The sequence below is a fragment of the Oryctolagus cuniculus genome, chromosome 1 (assembly GCF_964237555.1).
Source record: "Oryctolagus cuniculus chromosome 1, mOryCun1.1, whole genome shotgun sequence".
Taxonomy (NCBI): domain Eukaryota; kingdom Metazoa; phylum Chordata; class Mammalia; order Lagomorpha; family Leporidae; genus Oryctolagus; species Oryctolagus cuniculus.
In genome coordinates this window covers 16,885,084-16,906,060 of record NC_091432.1, presented here as the reverse complement: position 1 = coordinate 16,906,060, position 20,977 = coordinate 16,885,084, and the positions used below count along the sequence as shown (strand labels likewise).

Sequence of the window (20,977 nt, the reverse complement as noted above, 5' to 3'; positions counted from 1 at the left end):
CCTCCTCATGTATGTCTGGGAAGCAGCAGATGATGGATCATATACTCGGGTCTCTGCCAACAAGCTTTACATTCTGGCTCTTGGCTTTGGCCTGGCTTTTTCAAGCTAAGAGATTATTCTCATCAGATAGACTTCCTTACTCAGATTCCTAAGTTAATAACTGCATATTACTATTGCATTAAATACATTATGTATAGTTTATCCAAAAGTTGTTTCAAGCATCACTTAAATTCTAAAATACAACTTGCAGAGTCAGGAAAAATGTGGAGTGACTTTCCCACGATTTTACAGCTAACCAACAAACTGTAGTGGCAAAGCATGGGCTCTCAATGATGTGCACTAACTAATAGGCAGAACCTGTGAATATGGTTTGTAACATATAAAACAGAGATTGAGATCGCAAATGGAATCAGGTTTGCTGACCAGTTGACCTTAAAGCAAAGATGTTAGTCTGCTCTACACTATGCAAGTGGTCCCAAAGTATTCACAATGGTCTTTTTTCTTTATTTCTTAGAGGGGTGAGAGGGGTGATGGATGATAGATAGAATGAGAGGGAGAGGAGGAGGGGGAGGGAGAAAAGGAGGAAGAGGGGGAGTGCGTACTCCCATATACCAGTTCACTATCAAAGTGCCTACAATAGTTGGTTGAGTCAGTGCTAAAGCCAGCAGCTGCTTCCACAAACCAGGTATCCTAGGTAGGTGGTAGGAGCCCAATTATATGAATCTCCCAATGTTCAAAATATAAAAAGTTGAAGTCAAGCACTAGAGCCAAATATTGAACCCAGACTCTCTGATATGGGACACCAGTGTATCATCCGTTGAGCTAAACATGTTTGCACAAAGGTTCTTTAAAGAGGAAGAGTGAGACCGAAGAGGAGATCAGAGTCAGTGAGAGATATTTGAAGATGCTACGCTGTTGGCTTTGAAAATGGAGGAAAGAGGACACAGGATAGCAGGAAGCTTCTGGAATCTGGAAGAATCAAGGTTTGTGTCTAGAGGATTCAGATTTTCCAGTGCCTTGATGTTAGTTCAGTGAGGTAAGTTTTGAGCTTAACTCCATAGCTCAAAGGCAATGTATTTGTATTGATTTAAGCTAATACATTTTTGTTAACTCATTACAGCAACAATAGGAAACAAATACAATAGCTTAGTCCTGTTGATTGTATCCACAAAACCAAACACACTCCTTTGTGTCTTGCTCTTTATTTTTCACTTATTTCCTCTTTTAACTCATGAGCGTGAGAATATGAACAAAATGTCCTTGGCATTTTGGTTATTGTGTGAAAAAAAGAAGTTAAGAGAGGATAAGAAGGAGGAACAAAAGTAAGCATAACAGGAAAGAAATAATAGGAATAGGGGAGAAAAATCAAGACTATCAGTGATCAAGGGTCAACTCCAGTGATTTAGAGCAAGAAAGTAAAGGAGGTATGGGTGTTTATGATGCTGGTCAAACACACATTTCTTGTGGGAGTCCCTGGGTTTGATTCCTGCATCCAGGTCCTGACTCCTGTTTCCTGCTAATTCAGACCCTGGAATGCAGCAGTAAAGTTGCAAGTAATTGAGTTCCTGCCACTTACATGGGAGACATTGATTGGTTTCCCAGCTCCTGGCTTCAGCTCTGGACTAAACCCAATCATTGTGGGCTTCTGGGAGTGAACCAGTGGATGGGAACTCTCTATCTCTTTCTCTGTATTTCAAGGTAAATGAAAAAAGTAACATTTTTGGAAGAAGTAAATAATACAAGTCAATGCCACAAGTAAAGGCTACAAATGAACCTTATTCCACCTCTGTTCAGAAGTCAGCAGAGTCCGGACCAGGAAGTAATGGAGCCCAACAGCAAATGAAAACTAACAGCAAAATTGAATCCTCTCTTTTCCATTCAAATAAAATTAAAAAAAAAGAAAAAAAATTAAAATCCAATATTAACACAAAACATATTTATTATATATTAAATAAACAGTAGATTGTTATATTGAATCACATGAATTGAGAACAATTACTACCATTGTTGCATTTGTGGATTAAGCTTATAATTGGTAGGGTTTTAAATCTAGCAATAATATTTATTTACTGTTAATTTGGTACTGAAAAATCAAAGATCAGTGTTAGGCTTGCAATTTGGCTTCACCTATGGAAGAAAACTTTAGGGAAAAGGTTTCCCCATGGTCATTATCATTTTGCATCATTCTGTATAAATAGACCTTATATGAAGTTAAGAAAGGAGCACTACTTGCCAAAGGATCTGTGAATGTAGGCTTTTGTTAAGTGAGAAAACCAGCAATAAAGTGTACTGATTTCCACCAGCCTTTGAAATTTGGGGGTTAGGGGTTCTGCGCTACTAATTCTTCACAAAGCAGTTCCTCGAGTGTCAGTGTTATTTGACTTTGAACACCTGCACTGAAATCATATCCAGAAAAGAGAAGACATAAAGCAATCTCAAGACCTGGTAATACTGGTGAGATCTCATTTCTTTTTAAATTGGTTCAGAATATACAAAAAGGAGAATTCAACTGAGGTTTTTGAGTTTAATTAATTTTATTCCATTTTTTACAGTGAACAAATGTCATCTATACATATTTAGGAGTATAGTGATAATTCCATTCCTGAGAACTGTGGTTTTTCTACATAATGCTTGTTGAATTCTTTATTTAATGGAGGATTAAACTTGTGATTATAAAGTAAATGGAAAGAATGTCATTGCATAGATGATAATGACACTTATCTATACATGACCAGGAGGTAAAGTAACTTTGAATAAGAAAATATGAAGGCAATGGTTTCAAAAGAAAGTGAGGCTTTATCCTACTTGAATACTCAGAAAGCAGGGCGGGGGGGATCCATCCTTGAGAGGTAGCTTGGTTTAAAGGGATATGATTCCTCTAGGATCCTGCAGTATGGATAGCTGAGAAACAGTTCCAAGTCTTGTCAAGGCTGTTTCTTCTAGATGGAAGTCAAAAAACTTCAATAACGATTGCCAAAAAGTGCTACACTTTGATCTCCCTTTAATTACAAGTCTTTCTTAGTAGAGGATAATATACATATGTGTGTGTTTGAATGTTATATATATATACATATATATATATATAATTATTCAGAAAAACCAAAGGGGAATGGACATTTAAAACAGGAAGTGTGCTTAAGTCTGCATTTGAATTATTAAATTACTATTACTGCTTTTATTAATGTCATCATTATTTTATAATGCCCAAGAGAAGGCATTCCTGTATTGACTACTTTAGCAATTGTAATGCACAAGATGAAGAAACATAGATGTGTAGTGCCCCCCAAAATGCTAGCCCATGGCACAATATTGCTGCAGAGAGCTAGCTACACTCACAGCTCAGCAGGAGCTCCAAGCATGAAGGTTAAGGCATCTTAAGAGGCTGGAGTCTCAGGTACACACCCTGTAACTAGAGGAATCATTTACATCCATGGACTGATTTGAGGAAAAACCCTGAAAATCTCTTGATTAAAACCATCCCATATACTTCTTTCCACCCAAACATACCAGTGACTCTACCACAGAACTTGGAATTTTAGCAATCAAGATTCATATATTTAGATAAATATCGTATTCTTCATGAGCCCATTACAATGTCAGTCAGTGATGATCTCTCCCTGAAATAGTGAATGTACACAATCTGGGAAAACACCACACACATTCAAAACTTGAATAATCAGAAAGATGATAAAGGCAAGATTAAAAGGCAGAATGTTACATTTTTTCCTTTATCTGTGTTTCAGTTACCAGAAAAAAAAAATGAATGTTTAAAATATCATAGGTAAGTGAATACTAGGGAAGCCTTGAGAAATTTGAGCTTGAAGATGGAGAAATCACCCAAGATGGCACTTCTCATGCTTTCAAATCAAACTGATCTTGAATTGCCTCCTGAAATTTCTTCAATATTTTATTTTCTTTTAGAACTGCCTTACTATCAAGGTCTTATGGCTATTTCGAGCCAGCAGAAGTGATTTAATTTCATGGTAGAACTCACAACTGATATAATAGGTGATAGTAAAATTACAACTCTATTATTTTCTAAATAGGATAAAAGAAGTTCCATGAAGTTAAAGGACTCACCAAGAATTCCAGTATTATTATTTCAGACTCAGATTTGTATAATCTTTTGTCTTGTTTCTACTCTACCACATGACCTTTTGACTATAAGGCTAACCTGAGAGAGGTGTGGGGCATAAATTCATTTGTACAAAGATCTGAGTTTCATAAAAAGGAGAATTTGCAAATATTACGCAGTCTCCTTTACTTTGGTACTCATCTGTGAATTTGATGCTTGGTCATGGTAGTTTACGGGGCTTGTTTTCACTTCCAGCTCAAGAATATTTCAAGATATGTAATTGGTACCATATTTCCAAAAGCAGAAGTTGACTAAACAAGAACAAAGCGAATTTTAGAAGCAAGTGAATAAAACTTCATCAAAGGTAAGTGAAGACAGTCACTTGGTAACATGAGAATATTTACTCTATCTCTTTGGAGTTCACTTCCTCATCTGAAATGAGTGAAAGCAATTCTCTATTAAGGCAAAAAGACAAAAATAGGTTTACTTCAATTTCTTTAAGTATGCAAGTTAATCAGCAGTCATCACCTGTTATCCCATTATTAGTTACTGCTAACATCCACGGGTTATGAGTTAGAAATGGATGCTGTGAGTAATTTAAATGTTCTTTCAGGTAATTTTAAGAGCCTCTTGGGAACTTGGCCTTGTGGACTCATTCCATGGAAAAAATAAACAATGTCAGTGAGTTCATTTTCTGGGGACTGTCTCAGGACCCAGAAGTTGAAGAAGTTTGTTTTGTGGTGTTTTCTTTCTTCTACACCATCATTCTACTGGGAAACCTCCTCATCATGATGACAGTTTGCCTGGGCCGCCTGCTCAAGTCTCCTATGTATTTCTTTCTCAACTACTTGTCTTTTGTGGATATTTGTTACTCTTCAATTACTTCTCCCAAGATGATTGCTGACTTGTTAGCAGAGAAAAAAGCTATCTCCTATGTGGGGTGCATGTTGCAACTCTTTGGGGTGCATTTCTTTGGGTGCACTGAGATCTTCATTCTTACTGTGATGGCCTATGACCGTTATGTGGCTATCTGTAAACCACTGCACTACATGACCATCATGGACCGGGAGAGATGCAATAAAATGTTGCTGGGGACATGGGTGGGTGGGTTTGTACACTCCATTATTCAAGTGGCTCTGGTAGTGCAATTACCCTTTTGTGGACCCAATGAGATTGACCACTACTTTTGTGATGTCCACCCTGTGTTGAAGCTTGCCTGCACAGATACCTACACTGTTGGTGTTGTTGTGACAGCTAACAGTGGCACTATTACTCTGGGAAGCTTTGTTATCTTGCTGATCTCCTATACTGTCATCCTGGTGTCCCTGAGAAAGCAGTCAGCAGAGGGCAGGCGCAAGGCTCTCTCTACCTGTGGCTCCCACATTGCTGTGGTCATCATCTTCTTTGGTCCCTGCACTTTTATGTATATGCGGCCTGACACCACCTTCTCAGAGGATAAGATGGTGGCTGTATTTTACACCATTATCACCCCCATATTAAATCCCCTGATTTATACACTGAGAAATGCAGAAGTAAAGACTGCAATGAAGAAATTGTGGAGAAGAAGGATTTTCTTGGAGGCTAACAGCAAATAGTTTAAAATAATAATTTAAGCTGGATAACCTGATATTTTCTCAGCCTTGGTTGACTCATCTATATGGTGAAGATAATAAAAAAAAACAAGAAGATTCATGAGAATTTCAGATAATAGCATAGTCTAAGGCAGAAAGAGTATTATTTTCATTTTCACCTCAATATTTCTTTTGTTAATATTTATTTATTTGCTTGAAAGGCAGAGTCACAGAGAAGCAGAAGCGAGAAAAAGAGAAAGAGAAAGAGAAAAAATTCCTCCACCCACTGGTTCACTGCTCTGATGGCTGCAAGGGCCAGAGCTGAGCCAATCTGGAGCCAGGATCCAGGAGCTTCTTCCGGGTCCCCGACAAGGGTGCAGGGGCCCAAGGCCTTGGGCCATCTTCTTCTGCTTTCTCAGGCTATTGCAGAGAGCTGGATTGGAAGTGGAGAAGCTGGGATTCGATCTGGCTGCCCCTACGGGATGCCAGCACTGCAGGCTGCGGTTTATCTGCTACACCACTGCGCCAGGCCCTCACCTTAATATTACCTAAGAACTAAAAAAATCCTGAAATATGTATGGCTGAGAAATCTTGGTAAATCAGAATCTCATCACATTCACTCAGCATTATTATGTTTCATCCTCCTCTTTTGCCATTTTCTTTAAAGATTAAGAGTTCACTACAGAGAACTTCAGATTATTTCTTGGATTTAGAACTCTGACTGGAACATATTGAGCCATCCACGTGTTTAAATCGTGCAAATGATAGAATACATGAAAAACAACTTTTCTGATCTCATGCATTGTGGTATAAGTCAACCAAACACAGTCGCAGTGAAAATGTAGCCTAGCAAGCTACAAATGGAAGCTGAGATGCATACAAATGTGAAAAAGATAAAACACAAGCTTAAAAGATAAATAATCGTTTTCATCCTCTAATCTTGGCAAAAGCTTTTCCTTAGTACACATTTTCTTTACCAAAACAATAAAGAAATTTGACTGATTAATTTCTCTATGCCCCTCCTTTCAATGGTAACATCCCATTAAAATCTTCTTGTTCTAGACAAACATTTCATTCCTCTATTAACTCAGTTTGTCTTGATGATACATTTTTCTTTCACCAGAAACCATATGTTTCTGTATTCTCTGACTGTATATAAACACATCAGTGATTGTGATTATGCCATGGTTTTGATGTCATCTCCAGAGCTCAATTTATCCATAGTCCTACATGTGTATTTAGGCATTAATCATGGTAAAATTTAATAGAATACCTCAAACTTGATATCTGATGCTGTTGCACCCATAGCATTAAAGACCTAAAAGTTAAAAAGCCAACAGACATCTGAATTAGAAGATGCAACTGCAGTATGAGTCCTGCCTTGAAACCCCAAACATCTGTGTTTATTGTCCTGCCTTAGGCATATGCTCCCTGGTCTCTACATGCCTTTGTTTGCTTTATTTTAAAATGAGGTACAAAGTGAAGATTTAAAAGCCTTGGAAGATGACTAGAATAATTCTAAGATTTTTTAAAAAATATAACAGAGCATATTCTAGGAGATTCTTATCAAGTGGGCCAATGCTAAGGATATACAAATTCTTAAACTTCTAATAATTTCCTCTGGTGTTTATAGAGTTCAAGGGCACACCTGGGAACTCAGGTTTGGAAACTGATACTAGATGAACCTTAATGATTTTATGACATAAACGTTTTCAAATTAATGGAAACAACTAGCTTTTAGAATAAATGTTCCATTTGTTCTGCTATCCAACATGAAGAAGCTACAGTTGAACTAAATTTAGAAAATAGAACAATGCATTAAAGTTGTCCATTGGAAATTTCGGCATATTATCTTTCTTCTATGACTTTGTGAAAGAGGCTTGACTCTCAGGGTCTACTGATGATATTGAAGGTCTAATGTAGCAGGTGACTGATTTCTTGGGACACAAAGATCAGGAAGTGTAACGTAAACTTAGCATTTAATTTTCCATCAGTGGCTTTATAAACATAAGCCTATTCACAAACTTTCCTGGGAGTCAATCATTAGAGAAGCTCAGAGACTTTCCTCTTGGTAAAAGGAAGAAGATAAGACAGGAATCATGAGAACTTAAGCTCCCCTCAGCAGAGAGCTGGACTAGAAAAGGAGCAACCAGGACAGAATCTGGCTCCCCGACCGGGACTAGAACCCAGGGTCCTGGTGCCGCAGGCGGAGGATTAGCCTATTGAGCCGTGGCGCCAGCCTAAGTATGATTTTTATAAGCAAATTTTGATATAATGCTTCACCATATATGCGATATAGTTTTCATGTTTCCCCTGTGTGTTATCCTTTTTGTTAGTTATGCATATTTAGGGTACAAAAATACTTATCATATGTGAGGTACTCCAGAATTTTACTAGGTGTGTAGTACCTGAGTGGGTTTACCTGATTCCATCAGTTTTCTAGTGTGCCCTATTCTTTTAAAGAGAGCAGGTACAGTGAATGCAGTCTGTTCAGATGAGCAAGGTGATACTATTTTAAAAATAGGAATGATAAATGATACATGGACATAACTAACCCCATTGTGAAGTCTGGAATTAAGCCAAATCAAATTCAACTGAGGTCAGTGGAATACCATATCACACACAGACTTGTGAACAGAATCAAATACTTGTTATATAAGCCGTAAGTTTCAGGATACTTTGTTAAACAGAGATATAGACCATGGTGATCCAAGAACAGCCTGGGAAAACTGTAAAAGTGGGGAGTCTGAGGCATGCCCATGAATTAATAAAAGCTCTAATTTATTCTTCTACAATTTGAAAGTAATAGTGTAAAATGGCAAGCTACAGAAAATGGATTTATAAAAGTAGCTAAGTAGACATTGACCTATGTGTGTGACAGAGGCCAAAGAAGAATGGCAGTTTTCTGTGGTTGTATGAAGGAAGCAATGTGGAAGCAAGTCTGAGCAGCAATCTCATATCTCAAGTATTCATTTTGTTCAATAACTTTGTTCATGGATGGGGTGGGTCCCAACCCTCTCCCAAAGGCATGTTAGGGATATCTCCCCCACTCCACACCAAGGGGGCTTTTAGGTCCATTATGGAGTTCTGTGATGAGTCTTGGAGATTCCATCCCAGGAAGTCCTCCACCCAGCCAAATCCAAGAGAGGGAGTGGGAAGGAGAAGCAGAAGAGCACAACCCATATCCATGAAAACTCCAATGTGGATATTCACTGAACTCTCAGGTCTTTCTTGAGTGCATTCTTCAGTGTATTGTTTCATGATTACCACAAAAACAAAGCAAAATTATTTTTAAAGAAGGAATTACACAGGGTGGCAGGATTGGTCCCATATGATGTATTTGAGGCTCATCAATGTTGTGTGTAACAGTGCTCCATTTTTTCAACTGCTGAATGAGTTGTAAGAATACACTAAGATAAAACAAAAAACACCCATACCATGCACTTTAGAAAACCTTAAGGCAGCTTGATGTCTGCTGACTAAAGTAAGTATGACTGAAGTTTTTATCATTTTTGATGAAAGAAGTACAGTTCTAATTATGTCTAGGATCACAGAAGACAGAATAAATTGTAAAACATCAGAGCTGGGAGGGAACAGGCGTCGTGTGAACCATAGCCCCTTGATTACTGGCTCAGAGAATTAAAGTAGCAGAGATAAAATGGTTGGGGTCTGCTCTCTTCAAGGCTTGCAAATTATGAAGATAGCCCACACGTCTTTGCACCCTTTGTCTTTGTCAACATTGATTCTGTGAATTTCACCTAGCAAATGGCTCCAGCACCAGAAGCTTCAATTCCCTTCATACATGTCTATCTATCTCCATGATATCCTTCATGTCTGTATTAATCATCATGCAGTTGGCAGGATTAAATAAGAGAGCAAATATAAAATAGAGCAAACAGCTAGTCTGCCAAGGATGATTGTTGGGGTCTTTTATGTTTTTATTTTTGACAGGCAGAATGGACAGTGAGAGAGAGAGACAGAGAGAAAGGTCTTCCTTTTGCCGTTGGTTCACCTTCCAATGGCTGCTGCGGCAGGCACGCTGTGGCCAGCGCATCGCGCTGATCCGAAGCCAGGAGCCAGGTGCTTATCCTGGTCTCCCATGGGGTGCAGGGTCCAAGGACTTGGGCCATCCTCCACTGCACTCCCGGGCCAGAGCGGAGAGCTGGCCTGGAAGAGGGGCAACCAGGACAGAATCCGGCGCCCCACTGGGAGTAGAACCTGGTGTGCCGGTTCCCCAAGGCAGAGGATTAACCTATTGAGGCACAGCACCGGTGATTGTTGGGTTCTTAAGTAAAGATAAGAGATAAGAAACATGCACACAACACTGATGTGTGAGCTGCAGGTGGCGAGGACTTTGCGCCACGCTTGGATAAGTAGGTTCTCAAGTTGGACAGGATGGTGATGTAAGAAATAAACAAGGCAAAAAAGTTCCAAATGAATATTAACTCTGTGGTGAAATGATTCATAAAAAATAAAAATAGTCTTAGGGTCAGTGTAGGGTGTGGACTACTCCTACGAAGTCCGCCCTGTCCAGGGGAGTGGGGTGATGGTGTTCTTCCTCAAGAAGCACCAGGGACAGGCTTTGGTGAACAAGTCCATCTTTATTCAAGTCCATGTACACTTTTAAAGGGCAGACTGAAGAAGTGTAACTAATTCAGGGTAAACATTTATAGGACAGAACCAACACAGCTGCCAATATGCCTCTCCAATCAGCTTGAAGGTCACTTAGCTAGGGTAGCTTTCCAGGTGGGCTTGGGCCACACCCAGGAGCAGTTTACCTGATTGACAGAAGGTAGGGGTGGGAGGAAATGTGGCTGGGGCTCCTGCCGCCTGCCAGCAGTGAGGCTAACTGCATGGGCCAGGCAGTCAGCCTCACAGGATCAACCACAGTGGAGCAGTGTCGGCAATGCAACTTCATAGTTAAAGAGTGACCTGCCTGATTGGTGGCACAAAAGGAAAGTTTGATAAAAATCAGTAAGTATAAGAATAAATTCATAAATGATTCAATAATAAGCACACCTGTCTGCCCAGGATGATCCCAGGGAGAGTTGGCTACATAGGAATCATAGGTGAAGGTCACCAAGATAAAGCTCTCGGTGATGTTAAAGAAATGTTATTAAAGCCTCTTGGCCAAGAAACCATAGTAGAAGGTGGACTTCCATTGACCCAGTGGTCAATCAACAGTTTCAGAGCCAGCATGGAGGTTAAGCAGACACCAAGGAAAGATAAGTAACTGAGAAGATAAAACAGGAGCTGTTCACCAAGGTGGCTGCCTTGATGGTGAGGAAAATGAGTGAGTTTTCAGAATTGCAAGACAGCAAAGCAAGAATTGCACATAGCATGCAGTCTTCCCATAGTTGTCACCAAAAGGCCACATGAAGAAAATTCTGTGTAGCTTTCACATTATGTTTTTCTGTGGACTTGATGCACTACAGGGGAAGGTTAATATACCTGAAACACCAGAAATTTTGAAATTATTCATGTATTTAAAAATCATTTTATTCAGTAAATATGTTTTTATTACTTTTTCAATGAGAATAATTGGCAGTAAGATACAGCAATGAAAAAAATACATAGGATATGTAGTATGGGTAGAGTGCAAATTAGCAGAATATGTACAATAACTATAATAGCACAAATAGTCAGTTAACTGTAATTGTGATCAACAAAATCTCCTCGTCTATGTACAATAGAGTGAGTAATTTAAAATGAAGCACACTTTTTCAGTTAAAATGTTTGATGTAGTTTCAGTTTTATATTTTAATCGTGGACTTCAGGTATCTAGAATGTATGAAACAGCCAGAGGGGCATCTTTTCTTCCAAGGCAGGAAGGCTACTATAATTCTCAGTCCTTCTCAGTGACTAAAAGGGAATTGACAAATGTCCTCAGAGTTCAATGGTCTCATTAAGCTAAATACATACTCTGGGCTTGCAAAAGCAGAAAGTGACCTTGTAACTTTATTACAAATATTTTAAATGAAGAGAAAAAAAAAAACCCTAGTAAAACCCTAATACACAAAAACTTGGAGAAAAGTTACCCATTGTATAGGTTTTCAATACATTTATGAATATTTGAAATGTATTTTATTTCACAGCTCAGTTTTCTTTGTAATTTATATGCTCACATCCTTGTCATCTGGAGATGCAAGCGATTCATAATCACCAACCCAACAATGAGGGAAGAAAAAAAATATTGGAGAAATGTCAGCATCTAACCTCAAGACAATATGAACATACAAAATCAACACCTTGTAATTGCTTTACTATATTTTGTCCTTTCTTTAGCTGCTTTCTTTCTTATCTATATTTTTTTTATAGTTGAGGACTTATTTTGTTTAGAATTCCATTTTATCTCCTGTCTTATCTTTTCATGTTAAAGACTTTATTATTAGAGCAGTTTCAGTGTAGAGGAAAGTTGAGTGTAAAATACAGATTTCCCATTTGCCCCTGCCTGCGTCCGTGCGTGTATTCCCCAGTAATTGCCATTCTCCTCCAGGGTGAATCAATTGTTACAACTGAGGAATTTATGCTTACACATCATTATCACCCAAAGTATGTAGTTTACAATAGGGTTTCCTCTTAGTGTTCTACATTCTGTTTCTTTCTTTTTTCTTTTTTTAATTTATTCGACATGTAGAGTTATCGACAGTGAGAGACAGAGACAGAGAGAAAGGACTTCCTTCCATTAATTCACTCCCCAAATGGCCACTACGGCCAGCACTGTGCTGATCTGAGGCCAGGAGCCAGGTGCTTCCTCCTGGTCTCCCATGAGGGTGCAGGGGCCCAAGCACTAGGGCCATCCTCCACTGCATTCCCGGGCCACAGCTGAGAGCTGGACTGGAAGAGGAGCAACCAGGACTAAAACCCGGCACCCATATGGGATGCTGGCGCTGCAGGCAGAGGATTAACCAAGTGAGCCACAGTGCCGGCCCCCAATTCTATTTATTTCTAAATGATGTGTAATGGTGTCTGCACCATTACAGTGTCATGTCTCTGTGCTCTGGCTACCCATCCCTCCTCTTCTCATAACTTAGAACAACCACTTACCATTTTACTGTTTCCCTAGTTTAACATTCCCCTGGACTCACATTGTACTAGTCTTCAGGTTGGCTTCTTTCATTTAGTAATATGCCTTTGACATCCCTCCATATCATGGCATGGCTTGATAGCCAATTTTTTAAGTGTTGAACAGTGTGCTGCTTAATTTAGATCGAATATGCATATAGCATGTGTATGCATTTGCTTATTTTTAGTAAAGTACTTATTTATGTCTGTGGAAAGTGCAGAGTAAGAGATATGGAGAGAGTCAGAGAGGGGAGAGAAAGGGAGAGTGAGAAAGAGAGAGAGAGAGAGTTTCTGTCCACTTGTTACTCCCTAAATGGTTGCAATAGCCAGGGCTGGGTCAGGCTGAAGACAAAGATCCAAGAATCCATCCAAGTCTCCCAAGTGGACTGTATGAATCTGCGTAATTAGTTTCAGGGTGATGAAGATTTCAGTAGAAATATTCTTTCAATAATACCCAGACAGGCCCTGCCTGAAAAATTACAGAACAAAAAGTTTGAGGAAGTCATTGAAACGATGAAGGATGTTCAAAAGAGATGGCTAGACTATAACAGATCAAGTCAGGATTAAAAATAATGCAATTTATTAGTAAGCTTTTTAAAAAAATATTTATATTCATTTTAATTTAGTGTGTGTATGTGAGTTGGGGAGAGAGAGAGACACAGAGAGAGAGAGAGAGAGAATCTTCCATCTTCTAATTTAGTTTTCAAATATTCCAAACAGCCAGGGTTGGGCCTGGCCAAAGCCAGCCTCCTAGCACTCAACCCTAGTCTTGCACATGGTTAGCAGGGATCCAGGTACTTGAGATATCACCTGAGGCCTCAGGGTGCATATTAACAGGAAGCTGGATCTGAAGTGGATCAGCTGGCATTTGAATCAAACACTTCAACATAGAATGCAAGTGTCCTAAGCAGTGACTTACCTGCTCTGTGCACACCATCCTCCAAGGTAGGATCTTCATCTGCTTCAGACTAACTCTAAATAGGATTATTCGTTTCGAGAAGGTGAAGCTGAACAGAGATATATTTAGTTCTTTGGGCAAGTGTCTTAATTCTGGCGCTCATTTTCAGCAAACCTATTGTTGGCGTCTATTTAACATTAACAAGTTAGATTTGTTTACTGGGAAAAACTCTCTATTTAGTTTCTTCAAAAAGGAGATATGTCTTTCTCAAGTCTATTTGGACATGGCTCATATTTATTCTTTATTTACTCTTACCTTAAAATTTTTCAACAAATAAATGATGAAAGAGAATCTACCAAGCTGTGGCTAATATTCTGTAAAATTTTTTTTAAAAATATTTTACTTACTTGAAAGGCAGAGTTACAGAGAGAGAAAGTGAGAGAAAGCGAGAGAGAGAGAGAGAGAGAGGGAGAGAGAGAGAGAGAAAGCCAGAGACACACAGAAAGAACTCTTCCATCCTCTGGTCCACTCCCCAGAAGGCCACAACATCCAGGGCAGGGTCAGGCAGAACCCAGGAGCCAGGGGACCCAAGGAGTTGAGCTATCGGCTTCTGTGTCCCCATGCACCAACAGGGAGTGGGATCAGAGATGGAGCATCCAGATCTCAATTTGACACTCATCTGGGAGGCCAGCATTGCAGGCAGCAGAGCAGCTTGTAATACCGTAATGCTGGCCCCTTTGTCCATTTCTTCCTCTGTGTGAATCAAGAATGAAATAGTGAGTGAGGCTGGCCCTCTTGTTGGGTATTTAAGATTTGCCCTTTTGTATGTAAACAAGGTTAGATGCTTTCCCTTTTCTATAGCTCAGCATGTTTTTCACTTCTGCTTTCAAAGTAATTACACTGGGACTGGTGCTGTGGTTCAGTAATCTAAGTGGTACTTGCAATGCTTGCATCCCTTACCAGAGCACCAGTTCAAGTCCCAGACACTCCAGTTCTAATGCAGCTCTCTGATAATGTAGCTAGGAAAGCAGAGGAAGATGGCCCAAGTGGTTGGGCTCCTGCCACCTACACGGGAGGCTGTGATGGATTTCCTGGCCACTGGTTTTGACCTAGCCCAACTCTGGCTCTTGCAGCCATTTGGAGAGTATACCTGCATATGGAAGATCTCTCTCTCTCTCTTACTCTGCCTTTTGCATAAATAAATAAATAAAATATTTTTGAAGCACATTGTGCTAAATATATTGGTGACTTTATTAAATCAAGAATTAGCCTCTGAATTTTCACTTACATAGAAACATAAAGAAACAAAAAGAAAAGATCCTAAAATATGCAAGAGAGAAACGTCAGATTACTCTCAGAGGATCTCTAATTAGACTCACAGCTGACTTCTCATCAGAAACTCTACAAGCTAGGAGGGAATGGTGAGATATAGCCCAGGTACTAAGAGAGAAAACCTGCCAGCCCAGAATATTATATCCTGCAAAGCTATCATTTGTGAATGAAGGTGAAATAAAGATTTTCATAGCAAACAGAAATTGAAAGAAGTTGTCGCCACTCATCCAGCCCTGCAAAAGATGCTTAAAGATGTGTTACACACAGAAACAAAGAAACACGGTCATCAATATGAAAGAAGGTAAAGGAAGGAAACCAAGGAAGGAAACCTCACAGCAAAAGATCACAGGGAATTCAAAGCATATATTAGAACTTATCTTTGGCAAATGGCAGGGCAAAGTTACCACTTATCATTAGTCACATTGAACGTGAATGGCCTGAACTGTCAGTTAAAAGACACAGATTGGCTGATTGGGTTAAGGAACAAAACCCATCTATTTCCTACTTACAAGAAACACATCTTTCGAACAAAGATCCATACAGACTGAAAGTGAAAGGCTGGAAAAAGATATACCATGCCAACAGAAATGAAAAAAGAGCAGGCGTAGCCATCTTAATATCAGACAACATAAACTTTACCACAAAAACCATTAAGAGAGACAAAGAGGGACACTACATAATGATTAAGGGATCAATTCAACAGGAAGATATAACAATTATCAATGTATATGCACCTAACTACAGGGCACCGGTTTATCTAAAAGATTTGTTAACGGACTTAAAGGGAGACTTAGACCCCAATACAATAGTACTGGGGGACTTCAATACTCCACTCTCAGAAATAGAAAGATCAATAGGACAGAAGATCAACAAGGATACAGTAGATTTAAACGACTCTATAGCCCAAATGGATCTAACAGATATCTACAGAACTTTCAATCCTACAGCTAAAGATTTTACATTCTTCTCAGCAGTACATGGAACCTTCTCTAGGATTGACCACATACTAGGCCATAAAGCAAGTCTCAGCAAATTCAAAAGAATTAGAATCATACCATGCAGCTTCTCAGACCATAAAGGAATGAAGTTGGAAATTAGCAACTCAGGAATCCCTAGAGCATACGCAAACACATGGAGATTGAACAACATGCTCCTGAATGAACAATGGGTCATAGAAGAAATCAAAAGAGAAATCAAAAACTTTCTGGAAGTAAATGAGGATAACAGCACAACATACCAAAACTTATAGGATGCAGCAAAAGCAGTGTTAAGAGGAAAGTTTATATCAATAGGTGCCTACATCAAGAAATTGGAAAGGCACCAAATAGATGAGCTTTCAATTCACCTCAAGGATCTAGAAAACCTACAGCAAACCAGACCCAAATCTAGTAGGAGAAGAGAAATAATTAAAATCAGAGAAGAAATCAACAGGATTGAATCAAGAAAAACATTACAAAAAATCAACCAAACGAGGAGCTGTTTTTTTGAAAAAATAAACGAAATTGACACCCCATTGGCCCAACTAACTAAAAAAAGAAGAGAAAAGACCCAAATCAATAAAATCAGAGATGAAAAAGGAAATGTAACAACAGACACCACAGAAATAAAAAGAATCATCAGAAATTACTACAAGGACTTGTATGCCAGCAAACAGGGAAACCTATCAGAAATGGATAGATTCCTGGACACATGCAACCTACCTAAATTGAACCAGGAAGACATCGAAAACCTAAACAGACCCATAACTGAGACAGAAATTGAAACAGTAATAAAGGCCCTCCCAACAAAGAAAAGAACAGGACCAGATGGATTCACTGCTGAATTCTACCAGACATTTAAAGAAGAACTAACTCCAATTCTTCTCAAACTATTCAGAACAATCGAAGAAGAGGGAATCCTCCCAAATTCTTTCTATGAAGCCAGCATCACCTTAATTCCTAAGCCGGAAAAAGATGCAGCACTGAAAGAGAATTACAGACCACTATCCCTGATAAACATAGATGCAAAAATCCTCAATAAAATTCTCGCCAATAGAATGCAACAACACATCAGAAAGATGATCCACCCAGACCAAGTGGGATTTATCCCTGGTATGCAGGGATGGTTTAATGTGCGCAAGACAATCAATGTGATACACCACATTAACAGACTGCAGCAGAAAAACCATATGATTATCTCAATAGATGCCGAGAAAGCATTTGATAAAATACAACACCCGTTCATGATGAAAACTCTAAGCAAACTGGGTTTGGAAGGAACATTCCTCAATACAATCAAAGCAATCTATGAAAAACCCACAACCAACATCCTATTGAATGGGGAAAAGTTGGAAGCATTTCCACTGAGATCTTCTACCAGACAGGGATGCCCACTCTCACCACTGCTATTCAATATAGTTCTGGAGGTTCTAGCCAGAGCTATTAGGCAAGAAAAAGAAATTAAAGGGATATAAATCAGGAAGGAAGAACTCAAAGTATCCCTCTTTGCAGATGACATGATTCTTTATTTAGGGGACCCAAAGAACTCTACTAAGAGACTATTGGAACTCATAGAAGATTTTGGCAAAGTAGCAGGTTATAAAATCAATGCACAAAAATCAACAGCCTTTGTACACACAGACAATGCCATGGCTGAGGAAGAACTTCAAAGATAAATCCCATTCACAATAGCTACAAAAACAATCAAATACCTTGGAATAAACTTAACCAATAACGTTAAAGATCTCTACGATGAAAATTACAAAACCTTAAAGAAAGAAATAGAAGAGGATACCAAGAAATGGAAAAATCTTCCATGCTCATGGATTGGAAGAATCAATATCATCAAAATGTCCATTCTCCCAAAAGCAATTTATAGATTCAATGCAATACCAATCAAGATACCGAAGACCTTCTTCTCAGAGATGGAAAAAATGGTGCTGAAATTTATATGGAGGCACAAGAGACCTCGAATAGGTAAAGCAATCTTGTACAACAAAAACAAAGCCGGAGGCATCACAATACCAGATTTCAGGAATACTACAGGGCAGTTGTAATCAAAACAGCATGGTACTGGTACAGAAACAGATGGATAGACCAATGGAATAGAATTGAAACACCAGAAATCAACCCAAACATCTACAGCCAACTTATATTTGATCAAGGATCTAAAACCAATACCTGGAGCAAGGACAGTCTATTCAATAAATGGTGCTGGGAAAACTGGATTTCCATGTGCAGAAGCATGAAGCAAGACCCCTACCTTACACCTTACACAAAAATTCACTCAACATGGATTAAAGACCTAAATCTACGACCTGACACCATGAAGTTACTAGAGAACATTGGAGAAACCCTTCAAGATATTGGCACAGGCAAAGAGTTTCTGGAAAACACCCCAGAAACATAGGCAGTCAAAGCCAAAATTAACTATTGGGATTGCATCAAATTGAGAAGTTTCTGTACTGCAAAAGAAACAGTCAGGAGAGTGAAGAGACAACCGACAGAATGGGAAAAATATTTGCAAACTATGCAACAGATAAAGGGTTAATAACCAGAATCTACAAAGAGATCAAGAAACTCCACAAAAACAAAACCAACAACCCACTTAAGAGATGGGCCAAGGACCTCAATAGACATTTTTCAAAAGAGGAAATCCAAATGGCCAACAGACACATGAAAAAATGTTCAAGGTCATTAGCAATCAGGGAAATGCAAATCAAAACCACAAAATCACCTCACCCCGGTTAGAATGGCTCACATACAGAAATCTACCAACAACAGATGCTGGCAAGGATGTGGGGAACAAGGGACACTAACCCACTGTTGGTGGGAATGCAAACTGGTCAAGCCACTATGGAAGTCAGTCTGGAGATTCCTCAGAAACCTGAAGATAACCCTACCTTTCGAAACAGCCATCCCACTCCTTGGAATTTACCCAAAGGAATTTAAATTGGCAAACAAAAAAGAGGTCTGCACCCTAATGTTTATTGCAGCTCAATTCACAATAGCTAAGACCTGGAACCAACCTAAATGCCCATCAACGGTAGACTGGATAAAGAAATTATGGGATATGTACTCTTCAGAATACTATACCGCAGTAAGAAACAACGAAATCCAGTCATTTGCAACAAAATGGAGGAATCTGGAACACATCATGCTGAGTGAAATAAGCCAATCCCAAAGGGACAATTACCATATGTTCTCCCTGATCGGTGACAACTGACTGAACACCAAAAAGGAAACCTGTTGAAGTGAAATGGACGCTATGGGAAACGGTGACTTGATCAGCATAGCCCCTGACTGTTAATGAACAACTTAATACATTATCCCTCTTAGTAGTTTTTTTGTCTGTTCTACTTAATATGACTGGTTTAATTCTGTAATTAATACACAGTTATTCTTAAGTGTTGAAAATTAACTGAAATGTGATCCCTGTTAAATATAAGAGTGGGAATAAGAGAGGGAAGAGATGTATAATTTGGGACATGCTCAAGCTGACTTGCCCCAAATGGTAGAGTTAGAAACATACCAGGGGATTCCAATTCAATCCCATCAAGGTGGCATGGACCAATGCCATCTCACTAGTCCTAGGGATCAATTTCTGTTCACAATTGATCATAATGAAAGGACTAAGAGTCAAAGGGAGCACATAAACAAGTCTAGTACCTGCTAACACTAACCGATAGAATAAATAAAGGGGAGAGTGATCCAACATGGGAAGTGAGATACTCAGCAGACTCATAGAATGGCAGATGTCCTAAATAGCACTCTGGCCTCAGAATAAGCCCTAAAGGCATTCGGATCTGGCTGAAAAGCCCATGAGAGTATTTCAGGCATGGAAAGCCAAGACACTCTGGCAAAAGATCTCTGCGAGTGAGATCCCAGTGGAAAGAACAGGTCATCAAAGAAGGAGGTACCTTTCTCTGAAGGGAGGAGAGAACCTCCACTTTGACTATGACCTTGTCTAAACAAGATCAGAGTCGGAGAACTCACAGGGCTTCCATAGCCTTGGAAACTCATGACTGGAGCATAGGGAGATTACTGATGCCATAGACAGGAGTGTCAATTGGTAAATCAACAACAGGAGTCACTGTGCACTTACTCCTCATGTAGGATCTCTGTCCTTAATGTGCTGTGTATTGAGATTTAATGCTATAACGAGTACCCAAACAATATATTTCACTTTGTGTTTCTATGGGGGTGCAAACTGTTGAAATCTTTACTTAATGTATACTAAACTGATCCTCTGTAAAAAAAAAAGAAAAAGAAATTATCAACTCCCAACTTGACTCTCACTGGGATTAAACATGACAATAGGTCTGAGCTGATTTCATCATCATTTAAAAAAAATCATCTATTATTTTTCACTTTATGTTTCTGTGTGGGAGCAAACTGTTGAAATCCTTACTTAATGTATACTAAGCTGGTCTTCTGTATATTAAGATAATCGAAAATGAATCTTGATGTGAATGGAAGGGGAGAGGGAGAGGGAAAGGGGAGGGTAGTGGGTGGGAGGGACAGTATGTGGGGAAGCCATTGTAATCCATAAATCGTACTTTGGAAATTTATATTCATTAAATAAAAGTTAAAAAAAATACACAGTTATTCTCAAGTGTTGAAAATTAACTGAAATGTGATCCCTGTTAAACATAAGAGTGGGAATAAGAAAGGGAAGAGATGTATAATTTGGGACATGCTCAAGCTGACTTGCCCCAAATGGTAGAGTTAGAAACATACCAGGGGATTCCAATTCAATCCCATCAAGGTGGCATGTACCAATGCCATCTCACTATTCCAAGTGATCAATTTCAGTTCACAATTGATCATAATGAAAGGACTAAAAGTCAAGGGGAGCACATAAACAAGTCTAGTACCTGCTAACACTAACTGATAGAATAAATAAAGGGGAGAGTGTTCTTATCTTTTATATATATTTTGATTTCAATTTTGTTGATTTCTTCTCTAATTTTAATGATTTCTTTTCTCCTACTAGTTTGGAGTTTGGTTTGCTATTGTTTTCCTAAGATCTTGAGTTGCACTGATAGCTCATGTATTT

The 20,977-nt window shown here is 39.0% G+C and overlaps 1 protein-coding gene across 1 annotated transcript; it reads left to right on the top strand.

Annotated features, from left to right (window-relative positions):
- Window positions 1-4,719: 4,719 nt before the first annotated feature.
- Window positions 4,720-5,670, top strand: LOC100357370 (olfactory receptor 4S2). Its single transcript, XM_070064370.1, has one exon. It carries the CDS (start codon window positions 4,735-4,737, stop codon window positions 5,668-5,670), a length of 936 nt encoding a protein of 311 aa, XP_069920471.1. The 5' UTR covers window positions 4,720-4,734.
- The last annotated feature ends 15,307 nt before the right edge of the window (window positions 5,671-20,977 follow it).